The following is a 21,994-nucleotide window of genomic DNA, read 5'->3' on the forward strand; positions in this document are numbered from 1 at the left end:
ACTTGTATGATTAAAACATTACTTAAGTTTTCTTTGTATTATTGTAGATTATTGAAGTCACGGATTGTCAAACTGTTGCAAAGTTATTCCCTCAGAACTGAGGACTGTCAGACTGGGAGTTTCCTCTCCAGGCTTTCCTGTAGCTACTTTGTGTGAAAGGCAGATGTGTATTACAAGAAGAAGCATCCTGTTGCAGTAAGCTTGAGAAGAGTGGGAATATTCCCTATTATACTTCACTATTCATTGCTTTGGTGGAAAAACCTAAATAGTGAGAAAATACTAAATCTTCCTTACAGGGACACATTACAAAGTGTTTGGTCGGGTCTGGGGAAGTGAGGCCAGGAAGTGAGAGTGCCTGCTCTCCCTTTTCTTCCAGAACATCCTCTAGGCTGTTAGAAAGAAAAGAATCTGATAAATAAGTGATTCTGGGAGATGTTTTCAGAGTTTCAGTATTGGTGGTTATTAAGATGCCCTAACTGAAGATGAGGGAGAGGGAAGTGATGAGTGGCTTACTACTAAGCAAGGTTTAATCTACCGCACAGGCCTTTTGTCCCTTGTGAAAATCCTCTCAATTTATGGCATAGTCAAACATTTGGGAATGCTTGAACCATAAATTTGACTATTATTGACAGAAAATGAGGCAAATGTACACGTTAATTGGAATCACATAAATTAGACTGGAGGAATTAATTAAAAAATAATAGACATGTGTCTTGAAATTGGAAGGTTCTCTCTTGATATTGGAAAGGGCATGGTAAGGTGACTTGAAAGATAGCTCCAGTATAAGAAAAGCTAATTGAAACATTTCTTTTATTAAAATAATAGTTCCTATGTGTCCAGAATAAATATGAGTTATAATTAAATTCTGTCAGTTAACAATCCTGTTTTCAAGATCTCTCATTTGTTATAAACACACCTTGAGAAGTTCACTTCATTAGTTTGTTTCATAGGACTTGCTGCTGTTGCAAAGTGCTTGGTTTATGGGTTCATGGGTCAGTTTCCTCATCAGAACAAATGTTTCTCCCCCTTTAGGAGCATAAATTTTGATGTCTCATCACTCTGAATTTAGTTCAAAGTTTTACATTTACTAATCTGTTTAGTTTTGTAAAGGAATACTAATACTGAAAGAATTCTAGTGCTACACATACCGAAATTTAGGGGAATAACAGAGGTGCATTTTTTATGGGTAGTGTGCTGCTCTTAGTTTTATTCTTACATTTTTTAGCATTTTCTGGAATTGTCTTGTTTATTGTAAAATGCCCATGTCACATTTTCCAAGTTGTCTTTGAGAGCAAATTCTACAGATCACAGCTGCTTAGATGTTTTCCCCAGGTACTTAAAAATTTTCCCATATTTAATTGTCCAGTGTACTACCCTCAGATCACGTTAAGTGTTTATTCTTCTTAAGTGCCAGATGGATCTTCAGATGGCTGTAGGATTTTACTTTTCCTGGTTGTTAAGTAGTGGAGTTCCTTGTCTTGTTTCTTGGAGTAGGTAAAATTGTTGCGATTGTTGTCTTTAGCAGAGGTGCACGTAATTGTCCTCGGCAAGCTGCCCTCTCGGTGTCTTACTACTAGGCCATTCTGGTATATGCCCTTCTTAATGAATACCCACTCCATGTTGTATCATTGAAAAATAAAATATTTCTTGCAGTCATGATAGAGTGGTTGCCTTGTCTTCCTCAGTTACCTAAATTTCATGCTTTAACCTTGCATTAGTCTGTTACCAATATCCTTTGATACAGATTCAAGAATACATAGAATGTCAGTTAGTTGGGTATTAAATTGTCTTCATGTCCTAGTTTCACCAGATGCTGTATAAGCCAGCCCCTCACTGCTTTTAGGTTTTGCAATGTAACATAACAGTACCTTCAAGCAGAGCTTTCTCACTGTATGTGCTCTGTACTAAATTAAAGTATGAATGCTAACTGTGGACCTTAGGGATTCTCTGGCAGGAATTTTAAAGTGGATTGTTAAAATAGGAGTTTACTCTTCATGGCTCCAGCACTTTGGGTCCTGTAACAGTCAATAACATTTATTTTTTATGTTGGTGAGTTTTCTGGAATAATGAAATTTTAGTTGAAATAATAAGTCATAATAGTAAGCCTGCTGCTTTATGTAAAAATGGGAAATGTGACACCAGGATACAGAAGTTTTAAGTGACCTTGATCCTGGTCTGTACTGAGATAGCTACAGTAAGTAAATTGTTATTATCAGGCAGAGCCAGGAGTATTTGTTCTGTGGGGAAACTGCTCTCAGGCAATATTTCCTAGATGATAATGAAATTCCTATTTCATCAATTTAGGATTTCACAACTGTTTTGGAAATGGTGGGATCATATGCTGTAAAACTGGCAATTATTTTCGTGTCTACCATGCAATGTGTTTATAAGCCTGGTTAATACAGTTGCTGTAGACTCTTTTGTACAAAACTGCATTTTCCTTCCTTGAAAACCTGCCTGCATATATAATAATGACCTGGATCTTGAGTTGAAGGTCATCTGTAACAATGTTACGCTTGTTGTCTTGATGGTCTTTGCTTATTAACTATTCATGGATTTTCTTGTTAAATAATTGGCAAAATCTGGTAGTCAAATCTAAAGCTTCCTGTGTAGCTTTGGGGAAGAATCATTTGATTGAGCCAAGGGAAATAAGGTTTATTATGGAATGTCATCTTTAAGCAAGGAGTGTCTTTTTTGGAGAGAAAACCAGCTCAGAACACACCATCATCAGACTTCCTGAGGAGAGCCCCCCAACCTTCCACCCCTCAAAAACCTAACCAACCAAAACAAACAAAAAACCCTACAACAAAACTCCCACCAAGCTAAATCCCTAAAATACTGATACATTGCATAAGCTTTACAAATAAGGCAGTGTTACAGAACTTGATCCTTATTCCTGAGTGATAAATACATGCAATTGCAGCTGTGTTGTCTCAGTGTTTGCCACCCTTGCAGATGCATCTTTTTTATTTTGCCTTTGTAATACTTCTCTGCTTATTTGAAAAGACAATGAAATGCTTATGAAAAACTCAATATATGCAATGTGCAAAGCTCGGTGTTATTTGAAACCTATTAATAATGTGTTGCAATTTTTAAAAGTATAGCAATCATAAAGGATAACTTAGCATAAAGAACTCATTTGTTTTTCTTCATGAAGAAGAAAAGCTGAAAAGAAGAGAAAATGTTGTATTTATGAATAATACCCCTAAGAGCTGAATAGCTTTCCTGTATTATACGTGCTCATAACTTTAAATAAAGTTGTTTTACAGAAAATCACTTTTCTAGTATTTTTACTGCTTAATTCTTTCAGTATTTTGTATTGTGAAAGCGATGAGATCTGCTGATAGCTCATATGAGATTATACTGCAGTTGTAATTTTGTACTTTCCAGTCCAATATATTTTATTTATATATTTATAAATATAATTTACTATAATTAATACATACCTCAGATTCTGTTTTATGACTTTGTTTGTCACCTCTTAATGCAAATGCTTGTGCATTCCCTGGTGCGTTCCCCTAATAGCCAGATATCTGTGTTTATTCTCCAAATGGGCTAATGCATCTTTCTGTCTGCATGTTACTTAAAAAGAAAAAAGCTAAAACATCTCTTTCCAAGTGGAGTTTTATTGCCAGATTGTCATTGGAGCTCTAGATTGCATTCAGGTGTATACTGAAAGTGAAGGTTTTATCCATCTCACCTTAATTTATTATGCAAAATGTAGTTATGTATGAATGACGCTTGAAATGCCTTCAGTAAGCTATGAACCAGAGAAGTCAGCGAAGAGTTCTCAGTAAGTAAATAAAATCTTTAGGACTTTCACTACTATTCCCTGGCCATACATGAACAGGTTCTCTGTACTCAGTTCTGTGAACAGACACATGAAGAAGAAAATAAGGCCATAACATAAAGATTTCACAGTAGCAGTTTCAATGTCATAACATTTGTGTTACTTCCCATAGAGTACTCTCAGAAAGCACTTTCTTTTAATTGTGGAGCTGTTTTCTGAGTAGACTACAGTAAGTCTGTTACAGTAAGTCTGTGCACATGGGGATGCTATAGGTTGGAGAGATTGGATGTTCCATCAACACATTAATTTATGCTCTGCAAAAGAACAGGTTGCTCTGAGAATAAAAAACATGCAGATTGTGCATTTAATGCAGTGTAAGAAGGTAGCACTCTCCAAATAACCTTTTTGCTAGTTCACATTGCTGTGTTATGGGAACTGTAGGATTGAAGAGTAACGAAGTGTACTATTTCCTATCAGTTAAAATAATTACTTTAAAGACTCTCATTTTCTTCCCTTAGCATGCTCTTTCCTTTGACATCTCTTCCATAACATATTTGAATGAACTTATTTTTTTTTAAGGAAACATCTGTTATAGGTCAGAGAATAGGAATTGTTTGTAACTTAGACTCTGAAAAGGAGATTTTTGGAGATGAAGTGATTTCTTATACCATAGCAGAAGTGCAAATGAGGAAACAGTCTGGCTTACTATTAAATCATTTCATGTAATACTTTGACATGCCTGTCTTTTTCAGATGAAATGCTTTGTGATATACTGATGATGGCCGTACTTATCTTTACCTTAAGTTTTAACTGATTGTGATCACAGGAGTTACCAGAAGTTGTGAAGGGTCACAGAGCCCATAGTTGAGCAAAGGTTGAGAACTCAAGATTTTCTTAGGTATTTTGTTGGATATTGATGGCTGAAGAAGGCTAGGTACTGGAATTGGGACTGTCTGATTTCTTGTGTCACAGAATCATGTATTTTAGATGGTGGAAGGGGTTTGGTGTCCTAAATACTTGTTCTTGAGGCAATGGATGAAATGAACATGCTGGGAAGGTGGGCTCTTGCGGATTGCTCACTGTAACCTGGTAACAGTAACTGGACAACTGAGCTTGAAAGTTTTAGGGTTTTGCAGAAGGTGTGATTTTGTGTGGCAACTCCAGTTTTAGGGGCTGGAATCAAAAGCTGTAAAGGCAATGGCTTTCATTATTAATAAAAATGGCAGAAGATTGTCCTGCAAAATAACTTCTTCCCTGAAGTCTGGAAACAAATGCAGCTTTTTTTGCCTTCCTTTAGTTTAAGCAATTAGAATTTATTGTATATATAGAATATGGAATGTTTGTATCATGTCTGTCTATTCACATAGTGGTTGTTTTGTTTATGAAGAAATACTAAGCAACAGAACAAAAATAACACTCTTAGTATTAATATCCAGTGCATGAGAGCTCTGAGATACTCTCTTCTTGCTGGACTTTGAGATACTGGGTGTGTAACCCTTGAACTCAACAAAACAAAAGGATTTTGGAGCTTGAAGACTGACAGCTGCTTATTCCTAGCAGCTTCTCTCCCATGCAGTAATAATTTATTGAATGCATTTCATGCATTTTATTGATAGATCTTTCCATCTACTATTTTCCCATATTTGCAGGAAAGAGCAAAATTTCATGTGTTATTTTGATGTGACTCTACCATATAATTAACAACAGGATACTTTGCAGTTTAACAAAAAAAAAAAAAAAAACCAAACCACCACAGCCACCCCAAAAAACCCCAAAAGCTAAAAACACCAAACCTGAAGGCAGTGGAGAAAGGGAGACGATGTCAAGAGGAAAAAGAAAACATCTTTTCTGACAAATGGAGAAGGTTTAAAAATTGCAAAGATGCATTTCATTAACTGGGAAAGGGCAGTGCAGTTTTCATGGACTTTTGGTCACCCTTGTGCATTTTGGCACAGATTTTGCTAGTATAGTGAAAGTCTCAGGAAAAATTAAAAAAAAAAATTAAAGTGTTTCTCATGCCTTTCCAGTTAAATAGGAACTTCTGCAATTGGTGATTAATGTCTTGCCAACTCTTGTCCTGGTTTTCCTTGTTGAGATTATTAGGTGAGGTCATTGTTCTGTCAACAGAATTGCATTCTGATTTTAATCAGAATAAAGCTTACCTTTCAAAACTTGCCAGGGTCTTTCCTGTATCATGTGTGTGTTTTTGTTTTATTTGTTAAGCAGTTAAGGCTTAACTGGATTTATTCAGGCTCGGCTCTCCTGGAAACAGTGCCAACTTTTATGGGGCTTGCAGGGAGAGAAGGTGATCTGCAAGTTATTTTTGTTAATGAGACCTGCTGGTTGACAGAGGCCAAATGCCCCCCACAGAGGGACAAAATACAAGGCAGCTTCAGTTACAGTTCTTGTGTTTCAGGAGCTTGGGATCATCAGTCTTAAGGCTTTTCTCAAGTACTCTTCCTTGTAATGAAGAAGGGGTTAAAACAGGGGTGGGAGGTATTCTTGGGTTCCACTCAAGTGAGCAGGCTAAAACTTTTTTGAAAGTTAATTGATTTGCAGTCTGAGTAAAAGTTAGTTCTGAACAGGAGGTCATGAGTTCATGGAGGCAAAGAGCATTTCACTGCCACGGCGGATTTTGCTGCTGCGGCAGCTCTGAGCTGTTACAATTGACACAGCTGCCTGATTGTGGCTGCTGCAGAAAAGGGTCTGAAGCTGCTTGGTTGCACAAACACACAAATGAAATCCAGAAGCCCAATTTGGGTTAAACTTTGTTGGTAACTAGTGAGGCCTGAGTAGAACATCTTCCTGAGTCCTGTAGCCTCATCCCTGACAAAAGGCTTCCCACTGGTTTTTCAGAGGTGTCTTGTGGAGGTAGGTGATTTCCTGTCTGCCACCTCCTCCCTTCTCCTCCTCATCTCCTCCTCTCTCCTCCTCTTCCCTGGCTTTGAGCTTGCTCCTCTCCTATCTGGACTTCTGGCTGACTCTTCCATAGCAAAAGTAAAAACTTAGTTTTTCTGGCAAATCACTTAAATCCTAAATCAGCATTTAGGGACTGTTTCACTGTAGTGCTTCCCAATCCCAATGAGTCATGTTGGCAACCTGTGTTTCTAACACATCATCATCTGCAAATATTTATAGATTGCTGTTTTCTGCTCTGTCATGACATCATAATGAACAACCAAATATTGATTTATCTATGTATTTGTGTATTGAATAAATTCTCCCCTTGTATGTAGTTTAGAAAAAAGTACTTACATACCAAGTGGTGGTGCACTTCATCCTCAGCTGTTTCTTTACAGGAAGTGAGAGAACTAGATACTAAGCAAACCAAAATTTATTTGGTTGGCAGGTGTGCTTCCCAGAGGCCAAGTGTGCCAGACTGAAATCCAGTAGTGTAGCTGGTAAACTAATGCTATAATCAATCATCTATAAGGCCTGCAGATTTGGGAAGAAGCTTTTGGTGGAGGATTTGCATTTGAAAATATTTCCCCTCAAACCTGAATCTGGGTTGGAGGCAGAGTAAGCTGGAGGGTGACATTTGTCAGACACATGGGATTTGGACTATGGGGGCAGTTTGGAGTCAAGTGTGACTTGGCGTTTGCTGATAAAAAAGAGAAAACTTTGAAGCCAAATCATTTGTACACATCTTTAATATATTTTAGTGATTTACCTTCCATAACTTACTCTGCTCTTGAATCGGTGTGGGCAAGTTTTAGTACCAGTGTTGGAGTAAGTGAAGGAAGGAGGAAACACCCCAACCTTCCTCCCCCTCCTCCCACACATTCCCCCCCAAATACCCATCAAACCAATGATGCAGAGGCAATCCCTCCCCATCTCCCTATGCTGACCTGGAACTGTAGCTGTCTACACTGGCTCTGCCAAAACGGTGACTGATGGGATTTTATATAATGCCAATGAAAAGTGTAACATTCCCATAGTGCTGTATTACATGTCTTGGTTCTTCCCTCACTGGATGTCTGCTCTCTTTATGTTTCTGTACATGCTTTGGGTAAACCCTTTTGAAAATGATTCCATGTGCTGTGGTAAGCTTTGAATGCTCTTGGATGGCTGGGGAAACAAGACCTTTGTGTATTCTGAAAATGTTTTTTTTCTCCAGGAAATAACTTTTAAGATATTTAAAATCTGAAGTAAAAATTTGAAGGCCACTGTTTGTGTTTATCAAAGTGATGATACCTCTGGCAGTGTTTTGGGCTTATTTTTGTTACATGGGGGGTTTTGCATAAAATTTGATGATTAGACGGAGCAAGTATGATGACACATGAAATCTTGGTTTTGATAGATTTCCAGAAGAAACAGCCAGACGATGACTCTACTCCCAGCACAAGCAACAGCCAGTCAGATTTGTTCTCTGGGGAAACGAACAGTGACAACAGCAATACCTCTCTAACCACGCAGGCCGCTAACTCCAACCAGCAACTTTTGACAGAACTGAATGTAACTTCACCGAGCAAAGAGGAATGTAAGTGAAAGCAGAGGAGGCATAAACATTTTGCTTTGTTCTCAGGTTTATGTTTCACTGACTCCCTCTGGAAGTTAATGGCCTGGTTTTTGGGGTGAAGGGAAAGGTTAGAAGGTGTTCACAAACTAGACATTGACAGCTTTAACTGAAGAACAAATAGGAGTTTTTAACTAACTTTACATTTGATGCATTTTATGTATATGTAAGCCATTTGATGTGTGGGAAAAAATTTAATTGGGAGAAGCTCCTTCTTGCCTCTTCCTTGTCCTCCACATTAGTGGTAAAATCATGTGTATATTCTAGCATCAACACCAGTATCTTGTGAAATTTGACTTTTAAATATGTTGGTTTTTAATTACTAGTTGCACGTAACACTGACTGTAATGCATGTTTATCTAGACTGCTACTTGCTTATAACTTGTTTCATGTGGTAATTTATCTGTTCTTTCATGACATATCTTTTGTCTTTATTGAACTGTCAGGCAAAAATTCTCCCTGAAGGTAAGTTAGAATGCTTAGCAAACACAGTGAGATAAAATTGACTTTTAATTTTTTCTAAACCTCTGTATAAAGTTCATCTTGCATCTAAAATACTGAGTTTCGAAATCTGCATTCGACAATCTAAGCTCCAATGTGTAATTTGTAGCTTCATTTTTCTCCAGTTGTAGATCTATTTTAGAAGGTGCTCTGTGGAGAGAAACTGTCTTGCACTGAGATTACTTTAGGTTGTGGCTAGTGAATAGATCTACACATTACAAGAAAATGCTTGGTTTTAAGTAGGAAACTTGCAAGAGCTACTCTGGTTCTTGAACATTTAGACAACTGCTGGAAATAATGTTGACAGAGCTAATGTTGGCTAGGACTAAAACGTCTTGTGTTCAATTGTGTTAACTATTTGCATTGGATGGTTTTGCTGAGTTGTCCAAGTATTTATTCTGTTTACAGGTATGAAGAGTTTTTAACTATGCAGGTTGGCTGTGGACAAATCATAAAATATCATTTTGGGATTGGGTGGTTTATTAGACTAACTGAAGTAAAACTTTTAAACTGTGATGTTATCTACTGCATTTGAGAATATTGTCAGAAATACAAGTGTCCAAATGTGAATGTTCTGTGATGAGTTCTTGTCATAAGACTAAACTTGCCATGTAACTCTTGTCTCTGCTTCATGTACACAGCTGCTGCTGACCACCCTTACATTTCTTCTTTCTGTTCAGTGCTTCTTCAGGGGACACCTGTTAACCTGCTGTAAAGCAAGGCCTTAAAACTAGCTTCCTGCAGAATTCAGGGAAACACATTGTGCTTCAGCAACACATTTGGGCCTTCACAGTGCAGGGGATTTCAGCACCCTCCTCACTTATTAGCCAGTGTCACAGGGTACTGCTGTGGTGCTTACTGGGTCAGCTTTTCTGAAAATCTGTTCAGGTAGAAATGAAATTGTGTTACAACCAAGTGTTTCTCTTGTAACTGAGAAAGATTTGGTAAGTGGGAAAGTGATTACAGGAATGGGAAAGAAATTAAATAGTGTCCTTCATACTGAATTGCTGTGAGCTTGTGAGCATACCCTGAACGTGATGGATATTAGGCAGCACAGCCTGCAGAGCATTTGAAAATATTGCCTATTAAAAAAACTCTCTTTATGACTTCCTGCTGGGATGTTTTTAAGTGGAATACAGTAGAGAGATTTATTTACAGCTCTGCTTTCTTTCACATCCCCACTACCCCTTTAATGAAGCTTAATATAATTTATCAGAAATAATTATATACAGATGGAGATTTTCTGATGGATAATGACCTTATTTTGCAAGGTTCTTTCCTTTAATGAAGAATGCCCAGACTTAAATGTCTTTTTGATTTCAGTTTGAGGGTGTCTTTTTCTGTGCAATATTTATTTATTTTGCAGCATATTCTGTAAAGTATTCACTGCTCTTAGTACAGCTGTGTTCTCAAAGATTGATACTTTTCATTGTCGTGTGATGATATACAGCCGTGTTCTGTTCTGAACAGAATTGTGGTAATTCACCAGAAATCAGTTGTATGGGATCATTGTGCTAATCCCTATCCAAGTGTGGGAAAATTGATCTAATCAGAAAAGATCCTCATGTTTCATTCCACTCATCTTTTCTTCCTTTCAAGATTTTGGGGAGAGTCTTGCATCAAGGCATTTGCCACAGTACTTGAGTCCACAGGATAAACAGGGGACAAAATTGCAGCAAGTCATTTAGGCAATTAAAGTCATTCATGTTACAACAACTGAAGAAAATCATAGAAATCACATGTGATAAGATTCATACTCTGTATCAGAGAAAGTGAAAGGGTTTTTTGTACTTGTTTTTAAATAGCTATTTCCCTTTTTTATCACAGAATGAATTATATAGGCCTGGAACTATATTTTGCAAGAGCTCAGTTTGACAGTGTGCAACTGTTTGTGGTTTTTTGTTATTGTTTTGATTTTATGTGAGAGTTGCATTTACATTCCTGAGTATCTTACATATACAACCAGGTTGTAGTGACTTTCCATCTCCCACCAGCCTCAGTTCTGAAGTTACCTACCACAATGGCTGCTGTGCCTTCTAATATCCCTCTCCCTTGGAGGTGAAAGGTAATTCTCAATATTATATTTACAGTCAACGAAAAGGTGTTAAAAATTTATACCCAGAGACAGTGACACAACTTCAGTGATTTTTTTCCCCTCCTTCACATGTATTTGATCTTTTATGAAATATTACTGGTCATTAATTTTTTAAAAATGCTGTTGAAATTAGTGAGGGGAGAATTCTATGGAATTCTTTTTTTTTCTCCATCCACAAATACTTCTTGAATTGCCTGTTTCTATCCAAAACCTTCAGGTCTCACCAGTTGCAGTTAATTTTCTGAAATAAACTTGCAGACAAAGAGTAATATTGATATTGATATAGCTCTAGTTAGTCTAGAGCTGCATGGATATTACTAATCCATTTCTTAACAGGTAGTTAAATCAGTCTAACTTCTGTTCTGCTGCTGCTTTATGTGCAGATAAGTTTCATCTGTTGTCATTTTTCCTTCTGTCTCCTCCTTTCATTTAGGAGCTCCTAATGGTAGTTATTTCAGCATCAGTCACTATATCAGCCAGTTGCTCTGTCAGAGATTTCCTTTTCATATTGGGTGGGCAAGGTTTTTGATTATTTTTAGCAGACAGGAAAAAATGGATTTGACAATGGCCCTCACTTCTCTGTGTCCTTACTTTCAGCCACCAACATTCTTTAAAAAAAAAAAAAAAAAAAAAAAAAAAGGCAGCTTATTAAGCAAGGTTCTATGTATTTTGGTAGAGAAAAGGTCACACTGCACATGGAATAATTTTGCTTAGTTTCAGGCCTTCAGTGCTTTCTTTGGGGCTGTCACATCATTTTTCTGTCACTGTATGAGCAGAGCTAAAGCTGATTCTGTGCAGGTTTGAAATTAACTGTGTTGTTATGTGACAGGAGAAATGTCAGTGTGAAGAACACTGACTCTGGCAGCTTGATCAGATTTGGTATTTCCGTAGTTTTTAGCTTCAGCTGACAGGATTTTATTTTAATTGTGTGCTTAACTTTTCTTGGCCTTCTTGAAGAGCAAGAACCACAATTCAAAAGGACAAAAGGAATATCTGCTGTTTCTAAAAGCCTTAAATGCTCTTCATTCCTGTGTTGAAGAATTTATAAGAAGATAAACAAAGGTCTGAGCTACTAGTATGAATGTCAGAAAATACACGGGAGATTTCAGCCCAGAAAGATGGTGATGATCACTGACCACATCTTACCTCTCTGTGCTGAATTTTAGATGCCCAAATACAAAGGTATTTCACGACTGGATGTCTGTAAATTTTAGCTAGTTTCCTGATGCCCTTCAGAATTTGAGCCATTGCACATCAAAACTAAGACACCTTTGTCTCAAACATTTAAATTTGCAAGATACAGTTAGAAAAATACTGTATAAAATCATTTATTTTATTAAGCATTTTTGTGCAGTGGAAGCACTGAAATACCCCCAGTTATAGAATAATTTTAAAGTTAATGTACATTAAGTGTACTAGTCCTGAGACAAAGGTGCAGTAGGCTTCTATAAAAGATATCTGGCAGAAGGGTGAGAGATTGTTTTTTCCTACTGCACCTATTGGATGTTTATACTTTGAATTTTATTGCTTGTTGAAGCATGACTGTGTAAAAAGCCACATAGGCTATAGCACTCAAAAAGTAATGGTATTTTTTTCTCTTTGGAATAAAATAAAAATGTATGTCATTTTTTTCAACATAAATTTGTGAAAAATGGATAAACAAGTGCATTCTTTCTTTGCTTCTTTCTTGCTGAATGGCCTTTTCTCTGACACTATGCAAAAGGTTTCTGCCAATTTATAACAACTTCACTGTTTTTGTATTTTTCCTGGGTTTGTGAGTAGAGTCCTAGATGACAGCTTTTCTGTGTGTGCTCTGAAAATACTTCACATTTTGAGTTATGATGATGACATCCTTAACTTCAATTTGTGCATTTTAAGGAGAGTGATTTTTAAAAATACAGTTGTTCGTGGATGTTATTCATTGCATACTTTGTAAATGCCCTGACTTGGAGAATTCAGCTGCCTATTGAAGTAGGAGTCAGTTTTGTACTTCCTGTCTTCATTTGCTTTGGAGGTTTTCCAGTTAGTTTTTGCGGGCTTTTTGTTGTTGTTGGGGTTTATTTTTTGTTTGTTTGGTTGGTTGGTTGGTTTGTTTTGTTTTGTTTTTGTGGTGGTGGTGGTGGGGTTTGTTTGTTTGTTTGTTTTTTCTGGGGAGTGGGAGCTGTGTTTTTGTTTTGTTTTGAGTTTGTTTTTTCCCTAGTTCAGTCGATGGGCAACTTTGTTTTCTGCTCATCTCAGTCTGAAGGTTATGTGCATACCCAGTTCTATAAGTAGTAAATGTATAAACAGCTGAAGCTGCCTGGGTTTGTCTTGCTTGTCACAAATGGTCGTAGAAAGTAATTTGCTTTGTTGCTAACCTGATTTATTTTCATACCAATTTCTATGTTTTTCTCATATTTAAAAGAATGCAGTAACTAGTAAAATTGTACCAGGCTACAGTGAAGCCCACAGGACCCAGTATTAAATTAAACCTATACCCAAACATAACTGAGAAACCTGCAGCTGGGTGATGGCAAATAATTCTAATTATCTTCTTTATCAAGCCACAAGATTGTCATGTGTTGTTTCTCATTGTAGTCAGTTTTGTGTCCTGTATTAAAGCAAGTGGGGACACACCTCTAACACAGGATTTGCACCTGCCTACTTTTTGATGTTATAGTCATTTTTGGGTTTCTATGCCACAAAACAAGAACTACCTATTTTCTCAGGCTTTTGCTTTTCTTAAATTAGATAATAGTAAAAGTTGTTTTACATTATCCGGGATTTTTTAATTTTTAGGCTTGTTTTCATTAGAAGCTATTTACAATTAGTCTTTTCTACAGTTTTTTAATGCTAATATTAACTAACTCAGTCTTTTAGTTTGATTATCATTGAATCTGATATTTTTTAATATTTATCACAAAATACATATATTTTAATATTGATGCAAGAACTTTTTCTCTGGGAATTTGTAAGAATGCTTTCAAATGTACAACTGTGTTGAGCTGTGGGCTATTTGAGTTGTCTTTTGAGAAATTCCACCAGTATTAGGTGCATACCAATGCTATTAGAATTAGTACAGGACATAAAGGCAGTTAGAAATTTGAATAAGAAGTGTCATTGTCATCTTTTCATCAGTGAAGATATTTCTGTAAGTTTCCAACTATTCCATACAGTCTCAGTTTCATATAAAGAACATATCTACATTTTCTAACAAGCAAAGATCTGACACATAGATTTATGAAATGAGCACTTCTTTCCCTGTCTGTGGCATGAAAATTTTGAAACATAATGAAGACCAGGGATGCTATACTACTTTTAATTGTTCTTCTGATTTATAGTCACCTTACATCACAGAGTAGACAGTGTATCCTACAGTCACATTTAATAGAGTCAAAGGACCCCATGGAACACAAAATAGAAACACAGTCACATTGGAAAAATGTGGGTTAGAGCTGCACAGCTATTGAGGTTAAATAAAATGTTATTTATTTAACATTTAACTGTTGGTTTTGAAAGCACATTTTACAGTTCAACTTACAAAGAAGGAGAATATTATGTCTTTTACTGAGGATAAACAGGTAACAAAGTGAGACAATAGTAGGGAAGAAGGGGGAATTTGAATCCTGTCTCCCTTTACCTCATTATAGTTGTTAAATTTACCATCCACTCAGCAACAAAGCAATCCAGGTTTCATTTCCTGCTCCAAAAGCTTCATGCAGACAAAAATCTACAACAGTACCTAAAGGCCAATTTGTAAAACTAGATTTTAAAAAGTATTTTTATGTTATATAATCCTCTTATGTGTGTAGTAATGACATCACTTAGGTGATCATGCATCTTGCCCCTTCTGCAGCAAATAAGCAGGTCTTAAGTGTTGGAAAGTTCTTTTGCCTTTTTTCCTTAAATATAGCACAGTCTGTCTGTGCAGACTGAACTTGGAGATTTATGTTCTCATTTGTTTATATATTGGTGTTCGTAATCAATGACTGCCTTCAGAGTCAGTTGTGTAGATTAATTAGATTACGTCTCGCCCAATTCAGGAAATGTACAACTAGGTTAGCTGTTTTGGACAGGTTTTCCAAGGTGGGTTCTTTCCTGCATTACAAATAGTCATGAAATGGTTCCTGTCCTGGCTAGAGCACTGCTGTCCAAGGAAATCCAGCTCTTACTACCCTCTTCCAGCCTGTTGCATTCAAAGAGTCAGTGTGGCTTATCTGGGAAGGAAGCATCACAGTACCAAAAGCTCAAAATGGAGTTCCTTTGTCCTTATGTTACTGTGATCACATGTTACTGAGCTTCAGGCTCCTCCACTTAGTTTTCACCTTCGTTCATTATCTGGCTTGCAGTTTTTGTGGCATCTGAAATTGTTTCAATGTGTTACTGTAATTTAGACTTTTTACTCACATGCTAACTTAGATTTGCTCCATTCTGCATCTCTTTCTCTGCACAGTAAGAACTTCTGAGTGCTGTTCAGATCTGCCTGTGCTCAAACTTAATGCTTCTTTGAACAGCAAGAAGAGGGTATTAAACCCCCTAGTATTTAACTTTTTTCTGCATAGGAGGCTCTGACCGAGTGGAGTCACTTCACTTTACAGACTTCAGGAAGGGGAAACAACAAGTTGCCTTGACTCAGGGATGTCCTCAGGACAAGTACTGCTTGGCAGCAGTTAACATAGTTCAAGACGGGAGGTGGGCAATGCAGAAGGGCATTCTGAAGGACAATTTAAACATACAGAATTTAGAATAGTCTACAGTAGTAAATAATAGCAATATTAATGTATCCATAGAAATAGAAGCAATGTATAAAATTTTACTACTTCGGATAATTAGAGACATTTGGTTTGAATCTGTTTTTTCCAATCAATATATTTTGAGTACAGCTAACAGTAAGTTATGGAGACCTGTGGATATCAGAAGCCAAAAACGTTACAACTACATGAACAAGACCTATTGTATTAATATATAATAAGGTTTGAATTATCTTGTTTTGTCCTTTATTAATTCTGTCTGAATTTGCAAACTTGAGGATTCTCAAAATTCTCATAATTCTTCTGACTTCTACAGTAAATTTTAGGCTTTTTGCATTTAAAATTGTCTTCTCTGGGGATTACATTATCCCCGGGCAGTGGCTGCTTTTCTTTGAAAGAGGAGTTGCAAATGTCAGAAACCATACACTGGAAAAAATAGGAGCAGAAGCTGTTGTGTTATCTGTTAATTGGATATAGAGTAGAAAGATACTTCTGTTCTTCCATTTTAATGTCTTGTTTGTGCTGAGCAAAAAAGAGCTTTACAGCCGTGTGGGTTGTGTTAGAAGCTAGACGTGTGGCCTTTCACTGTGCACTGAAGTGTTTTATGTAGCACAGTTAAATAACCTTGAAAAATTTACTTTTTTGACAGTGAAGATGCAGATATATCCTGAATCATGTGAAGTTATAAGCCTACCTTTGTGAATAGCCAAGATGGACTGGTGTTGTATTGTTATGACTTCCCTTTTCTTTCTCGCACACAGAATTTTAATCAAAGCTGTGAGAAATACACTGTTCTGTTTCAAACAATACAAATATGCCTGAATTAGCAGTTATGTATACCAAAAGATTCCACATAGTGACTTCCACATAGAACTGCACAGTCAAGCCCACAGTACTGAATTATGCATGACAATTTTAATGGTGGAACAAAAAGAGTAGCAGAAGGAAATGCTGCAAAATACGTGCTGCCTTCACTGGATATTAGGCACTAGTGTACATGCATGCAAATCCCAAGATACTCTTTATTAAAACTCTGGTGCTGTGCTATACAAATCAAAGCTGTATGAAAGCCATACCTAATGAGGGAAGAATAAATAACAGAAAAACTCTGACAAAGGGAAGTGCAGAATACATACCAACTTATTGTACTTTAGAGAGTGAGAAATAAAGTTCCTACGTTTGGCTGGATGCTGAAAGTATCAGCTACTGTAAATATTTACTTTACAATAATTGAAAAGATTAGTCTTATTTGTTGGTCCACAGTGATGATGCCTCTCACTGTCTATTCAGTGAAAACTGGGAGAATGTAACTAAAATTATTTACAGAAGAGCTGCTGCATTTTAAGAGGCAGCTGCATCTAAAGTCAGTTCATTGAAATTCCATACCCTGTTGAATTTATTATTTGCACATGTTCTGTATTGAAACCAAATACTTGGTGTCTGAATGTAGAGACTGACTTAACAGATCTGCTCTGTAGTGTTTTTGAATATGCAGAACGTTTCACTAGAAAACTTGGTAAGGATTCTGTTTCAGTATTGATTTTTTTCCCAAATGCACCAAACCCTACACCAAGCATTATTTGAGCCTTTTGCAGTAGTAGTACTAAAATAGATCAAGATTACTTTTTCTAGGCCAGAATATAAAAAAAAAAAAAAAATACTATGTTGTAAAAAATTATTTCTATTTACTTGACCACTTCTGGTTGTTGAGAAGAGGTTGTTGCTTGCTAGTCCTGTCAGGCTTGAAGCCAACACCACTTTGGTGACACCAGGATGCTTTATCCATCCATCCAGGATGCTAGGAAAGGACCCATCCCAGGACTTCCAAGCCTCCTCACTGCAAAAGCAAGCTTGTTTCTTCTCAAATGCAGACTTGACCCTGCAGAGAGGTCCCTACCACTCCCTTCCCCTTACCTGTGCAGTTCAGCCATTTCTCACCAGCTCCCTCCTTACCAGCCTGGGGAATCCAACAGTGCCTTGCAATGCTGTCTGTAACATCTGCCAGCTGCTTATGCTGTTGCCTGTCACAAATAGCAATTTCTTATGTCAGGTTCAATACTTTCCCATGTCCTGATGCTTTGCTTGAGACCTGAAACTCAGTGAAAATGAGAAATGAAGGAAAGCTTCAAGAATGAGCATCCCAGAGAGAAGCAAAAATAGTTTATTAACAGGCCAGCTTGAAAATACTTGAAAAGATAAAAACATTGCCACAGTCACGGCACTGCTTTCCAGACATGCAAAGACTGTGGGGTGGGGAAGGAAAAAGTAGTTTTAGTATTTTTCAGTGCATGAAGACCTAATGTTAAAAGTTATCCTGTTATACTAAGCTCTGTTATATTGCCAGCAAGTATTACCAAATCACTAGCAGTTTAGTGCAAACTTGATTATTGGTATCTTGATAGCCAAACTCTAATAGATCCAACTCAATTTCAGGCTCTCTAGCATCTTGCCATTTATAATATCCAATTTTCAAAGCTATGATGTGTTATTACCATTGGTAATGCTACTGTCAATTTGTTTTGGCTTCCCTGCATGGAGTTTATTTTTATTTATTTATTTTTACTGCAAGTCACTGTGTACACTCAATTGGTTGCTATTTTAACAAGATCTCTGGAGAACCCCTCAACGATGATGCATGTTAAGAAAAAAGGCAGAAAGCAATTTACTACCAAGCAGATGCCAGATGAGTGGGCAAGAGTCCAGAGCCAGAAAACCTTAAACATGGAAAGAGCTTGTTTAGCATATGCTTGTGCCACACTTAGAACACATAATGAGAACAAGATAAGAGGCAAAGTCATTATCTCACTGGAGTCAGTAACAAGGTTTGATATCAGAGAAGTGATCACTTTGTCCCTTGTGTAACTTGTGGGTCTTAAATACATTTCTAGGATCTCAATAATGGTATATATTTTCCTAAAAATGTCTCTTGAAATATTTATAAAGTATATTTTTAAAAGTGTAACTTTGTCCCAACTTTTCATCTGTTTTTGTTTTTTTTTTACCACAAGACATTCAGATTCATCTGGGAGAGAAGTACTCAGAGTAGAACTATTTCCATATGTGCTCTCCAAAGACAAGTGCTCCTCTGTGTTTTATATTCTTAAGTATAATCTTGATGTGGCTGAAAATGTTAAATATGGGTGGTGTTTTGAGACATCCAATCTTCTCTGTTTCCAGGTGGGCCATGCACAGGTACAGCTCATGCCTCGTTAACCACACCAACCAAAAGATCTTGCGACTCAGGTATGTGTTTTGTGGGATCAAGGAATTAGGTTTGGCATTATATTTAGCAGTTATAGTTTAATAGTAACGAGTAATAACCATATCTGGCAAATACCAAATGAGAACAAATATTGTTGTTTTGCTGACAGAAATGTACATATAAAATGATAAGTATGGCAGATAGTTCATCTGAGAATCCTGTTAAACATAATTCTATAAATACACTCTGTTTTCAGTTAATCTTTGTAAAAACAAGGACATGCAGGAGTAATCAGATTGTCTAATGATTGTGACGGTGTTCTGGGAATCCTGTCCTTGAAATGCAAAGTGTTAAGTAGAAAACTGTTCTAAGTACATTGACTTTCCCTGATTGAAGAGGCAGTATAGACAACTGATCTTTGCACTGAGACTAAATTTTACCTGCTTTGGATCCTTTTGATGCCTTTATTTCTTTGTGCAGGATGTAGATGGATAATGTCTCACAGAGCTGGAATTACTAGTGACATGTTAGGTCATTGCCAGGCTGAAGTCACTCCTTCTGCCTCAGACCTGTCCTGTAGAACCATGTGTGCACTCGCTCAGTCAGGCAGCCGAGTTACCTGCATTGGCTCAGGTCTTCTCCTGGCTTTGGTTTTATGTGGATTAATGAGAACTCACACCATCCTTTCCACCAGCACCACTGTTGAAAATAATAATGTCCTGGGGAGTGGTGGGTGTGTAGGTAGTGGTAATATTGTTGAAATCTGTGTTTCAAAAATATTTTTTGCCTATATTTGCATTTATGTGCAGAAAGGAAGGGAATTCCAGTTTGAGTAAGGACCTTTGCTCTTTAAGGAGTTCAAGGGAATTTTCCTCTGAAGTCATTCTTTCAAAACGTGTTTCAAGCTCCTGTTTGCTGAGCTGAACTGTAGTTATTCCATAGGTGAGCGTTGTTAGCTTGCAGCAGATGTGTTGGCTTGTTCTGCAGTGAAGGAAGGTTACAGAGAAGCTGCATTACCTTGTTCTTGGTGCAGGTAATCAAATCTGGTTATCTAAGAGCCTTCTCAAGTAACACATGGTAATCTGTCACTGTGAGTGTTGTTTGCCAAAGAACTGAGTTTGGAACTGGAAGTAGTTCTTCAAAACGGGAAGACTGGATTTTCTTTTCTGTGTAGCCATGGAGGTGTATCTAAACAGGATGGAATGTTTGCCACTATATCCCTTGCAAACTAATCTGCTTTGCTCATGGTATTACTAAATTGTGTTTTCTTTAAATGTTAGCTGTTATAATGTTCAACTGCTTTTCGTGGCAGAAGAATTTAAAAGCTTGCTATGATGCTACAGATACAGTAAACTGAGAGTACCATTGGAAATTTTTCGTGTGTGTGCTTAGCAAAAATAAATGTAAGTTCATTATTTAGAGTGTCAAATGGCACCAGTAAAAGCTCCTTGGAGTAAAGCAAATGAAACCGTGAGACATATAGAAAAATGTCTTGGCTAACTTTGCTCAGTAGTTCTCCTTTTCAGTTTGCGTTCTTGTTTGGTCTGTATGTGCTTGTATGTTTTTCATTTAGTGAATTTTTCAAGAAAATGAGGAGATGACCTTAATTTGATGCACAACTATAATCTTTAGTCAACTAAATCTACTGATTTTGTATTACCTCAAATTTGCTTGAGGTTTTTACATTATTTTCTCAGTTATCTACATATTTTCTTTATAGTTCCTTACATGAATAAACCTGTTACAATGAATTAGTTTTCTTTTCCAGATCTTGAATTTTTAGCAAACTTTCATTTTTAAAATAAATTACCACGTTGTCATGGGAATTGACAAGAAAACATTGGCTATAAAATATTGCCCAGAAGTGCTGTGACATCTTCAGGCATGAGCAGCATACCATGTAGGTGAACATTTCCTAGGGTTTAACCACAAGGCCAAAAATTATCCCCATTATTTACTGTGAAGAAAATTTACTCTCCAAAACCAGGAGATACTTTCAGACTAGAATCACTTCAGCTTCCTGGGAAGCTACTTAAATGATGCAAGCAGTATTGGTCAACATTACACATTGTTTATAAGCCTGTTTTCTGTAAGTATCCTGTTATTCTTCTGCCTGGAAGAGTTTTGAAGAAAAAATGTTGCATTGGATTTTATCTGAGTAATTCTGTTCACCCTTCAAGTATAGTTTTTCCCCAAAGTTCCCTAAATCAGCATTTGAGACGGAAAGTTAGAAATTTGACTTACTTATCTTATATGTAAGTTTCCATCAAAATTTTAAGGAAGGAGACAAACCTTTCATATTTTATCAGAATGAGTGTAACAATTGAAGAAAGATCAAAACAATAAATCTGTCAAGGTACAGGAAAAGTTCTCATAGAGAAAAAAAAAGTTTTACCTAATGCACTTGTCAACCTGCATGCTGAAGGAGCTGTTCCGATAAAAAATAGTATTATGACACCAAAGAGTGGGTTTTTTTCTCCTGTTCACCAGAATCATCACTGTGGTAAAAGTATTTCTATTCCAGTGTACCCACAGGAAAAGGATTATAATGAAAAGAATGAATAAAGCCTTGCAATCATTAGTTTGGATGATGCCTCAAAGGCTTCTGAGCACTGGCAGTCTGAGGATTTTGTAGGAAGAAAGATGTGTGGCCTGGTGTATAGCTTCTTATGTATTTTGATTTGTTTCTTAATGGTTGGGTAATGTGATGATTGATGGCAGGTACTGGGAGGCTTGCTCCAGTCTGCAGGGCATCCACATCCCATTTGTATCAGGTGCCCGTGTTGGGAAAGTGCAGTACCAAGTAGCATATTAGTCTTGTTTTTCTGCTGTACTGCTTCAATGATGATTTACTACACAACTCTAAACTGCCAGATTTTATAACATTTTCATGCAGCTTAAAGAAACTTGGAAAAAAATTGATGGAGCTGTGTGAGTGTGCTCAGTTAATTTTTAATTGTGTGGTAGAGAAGGTAGTAGAAACAGGCAGATAAAATGTGGTAATGATGCAGTCAATTCATACATTTTATCCATAAAGGTGGTGAGGTTTAAGTACTTTATTTCTCAGTAGCAGTTCATGGGAAATGTTCATCTGTAATATTTTGTATAGTTATATGTGTAGATGGCTCACATTTTATGACAATATGGTAGATTAGTGTGG

At 36.9% G+C, this 21,994-nt stretch overlaps 1 protein-coding gene across 2 annotated transcripts in view; it reads left to right on the plus strand.

Moving 5' to 3' along the window:
* ZFAND3 (zinc finger AN1-type containing 3) overlaps window positions 1-21,994 on the plus strand; it is a 135,791-nt gene that overhangs the window by 78,746 nt on the left and 35,051 nt on the right. For both annotated transcript variants that reach the window (XM_083858637.1, XM_083858638.1), the window contains exons 4-5: window positions 8,091-8,270; window positions 18,810-18,875. In XM_083858637.1, the coding sequence (XP_083714763.1) occupies window positions 8,091-8,270; window positions 18,810-18,875 (246 nt within the window). The remainder of the gene's footprint in view (window positions 1-8,090; window positions 8,271-18,809; window positions 18,876-21,994) is intronic.

The sequence above is a fragment of the Zosterops lateralis genome (assembly GCF_965231275.1).
Source record: "Zosterops lateralis genome assembly, chromosome: 3".
Taxonomy (NCBI): Eukaryota; Metazoa; Chordata; class Aves; order Passeriformes; family Zosteropidae; genus Zosterops; species Zosterops lateralis.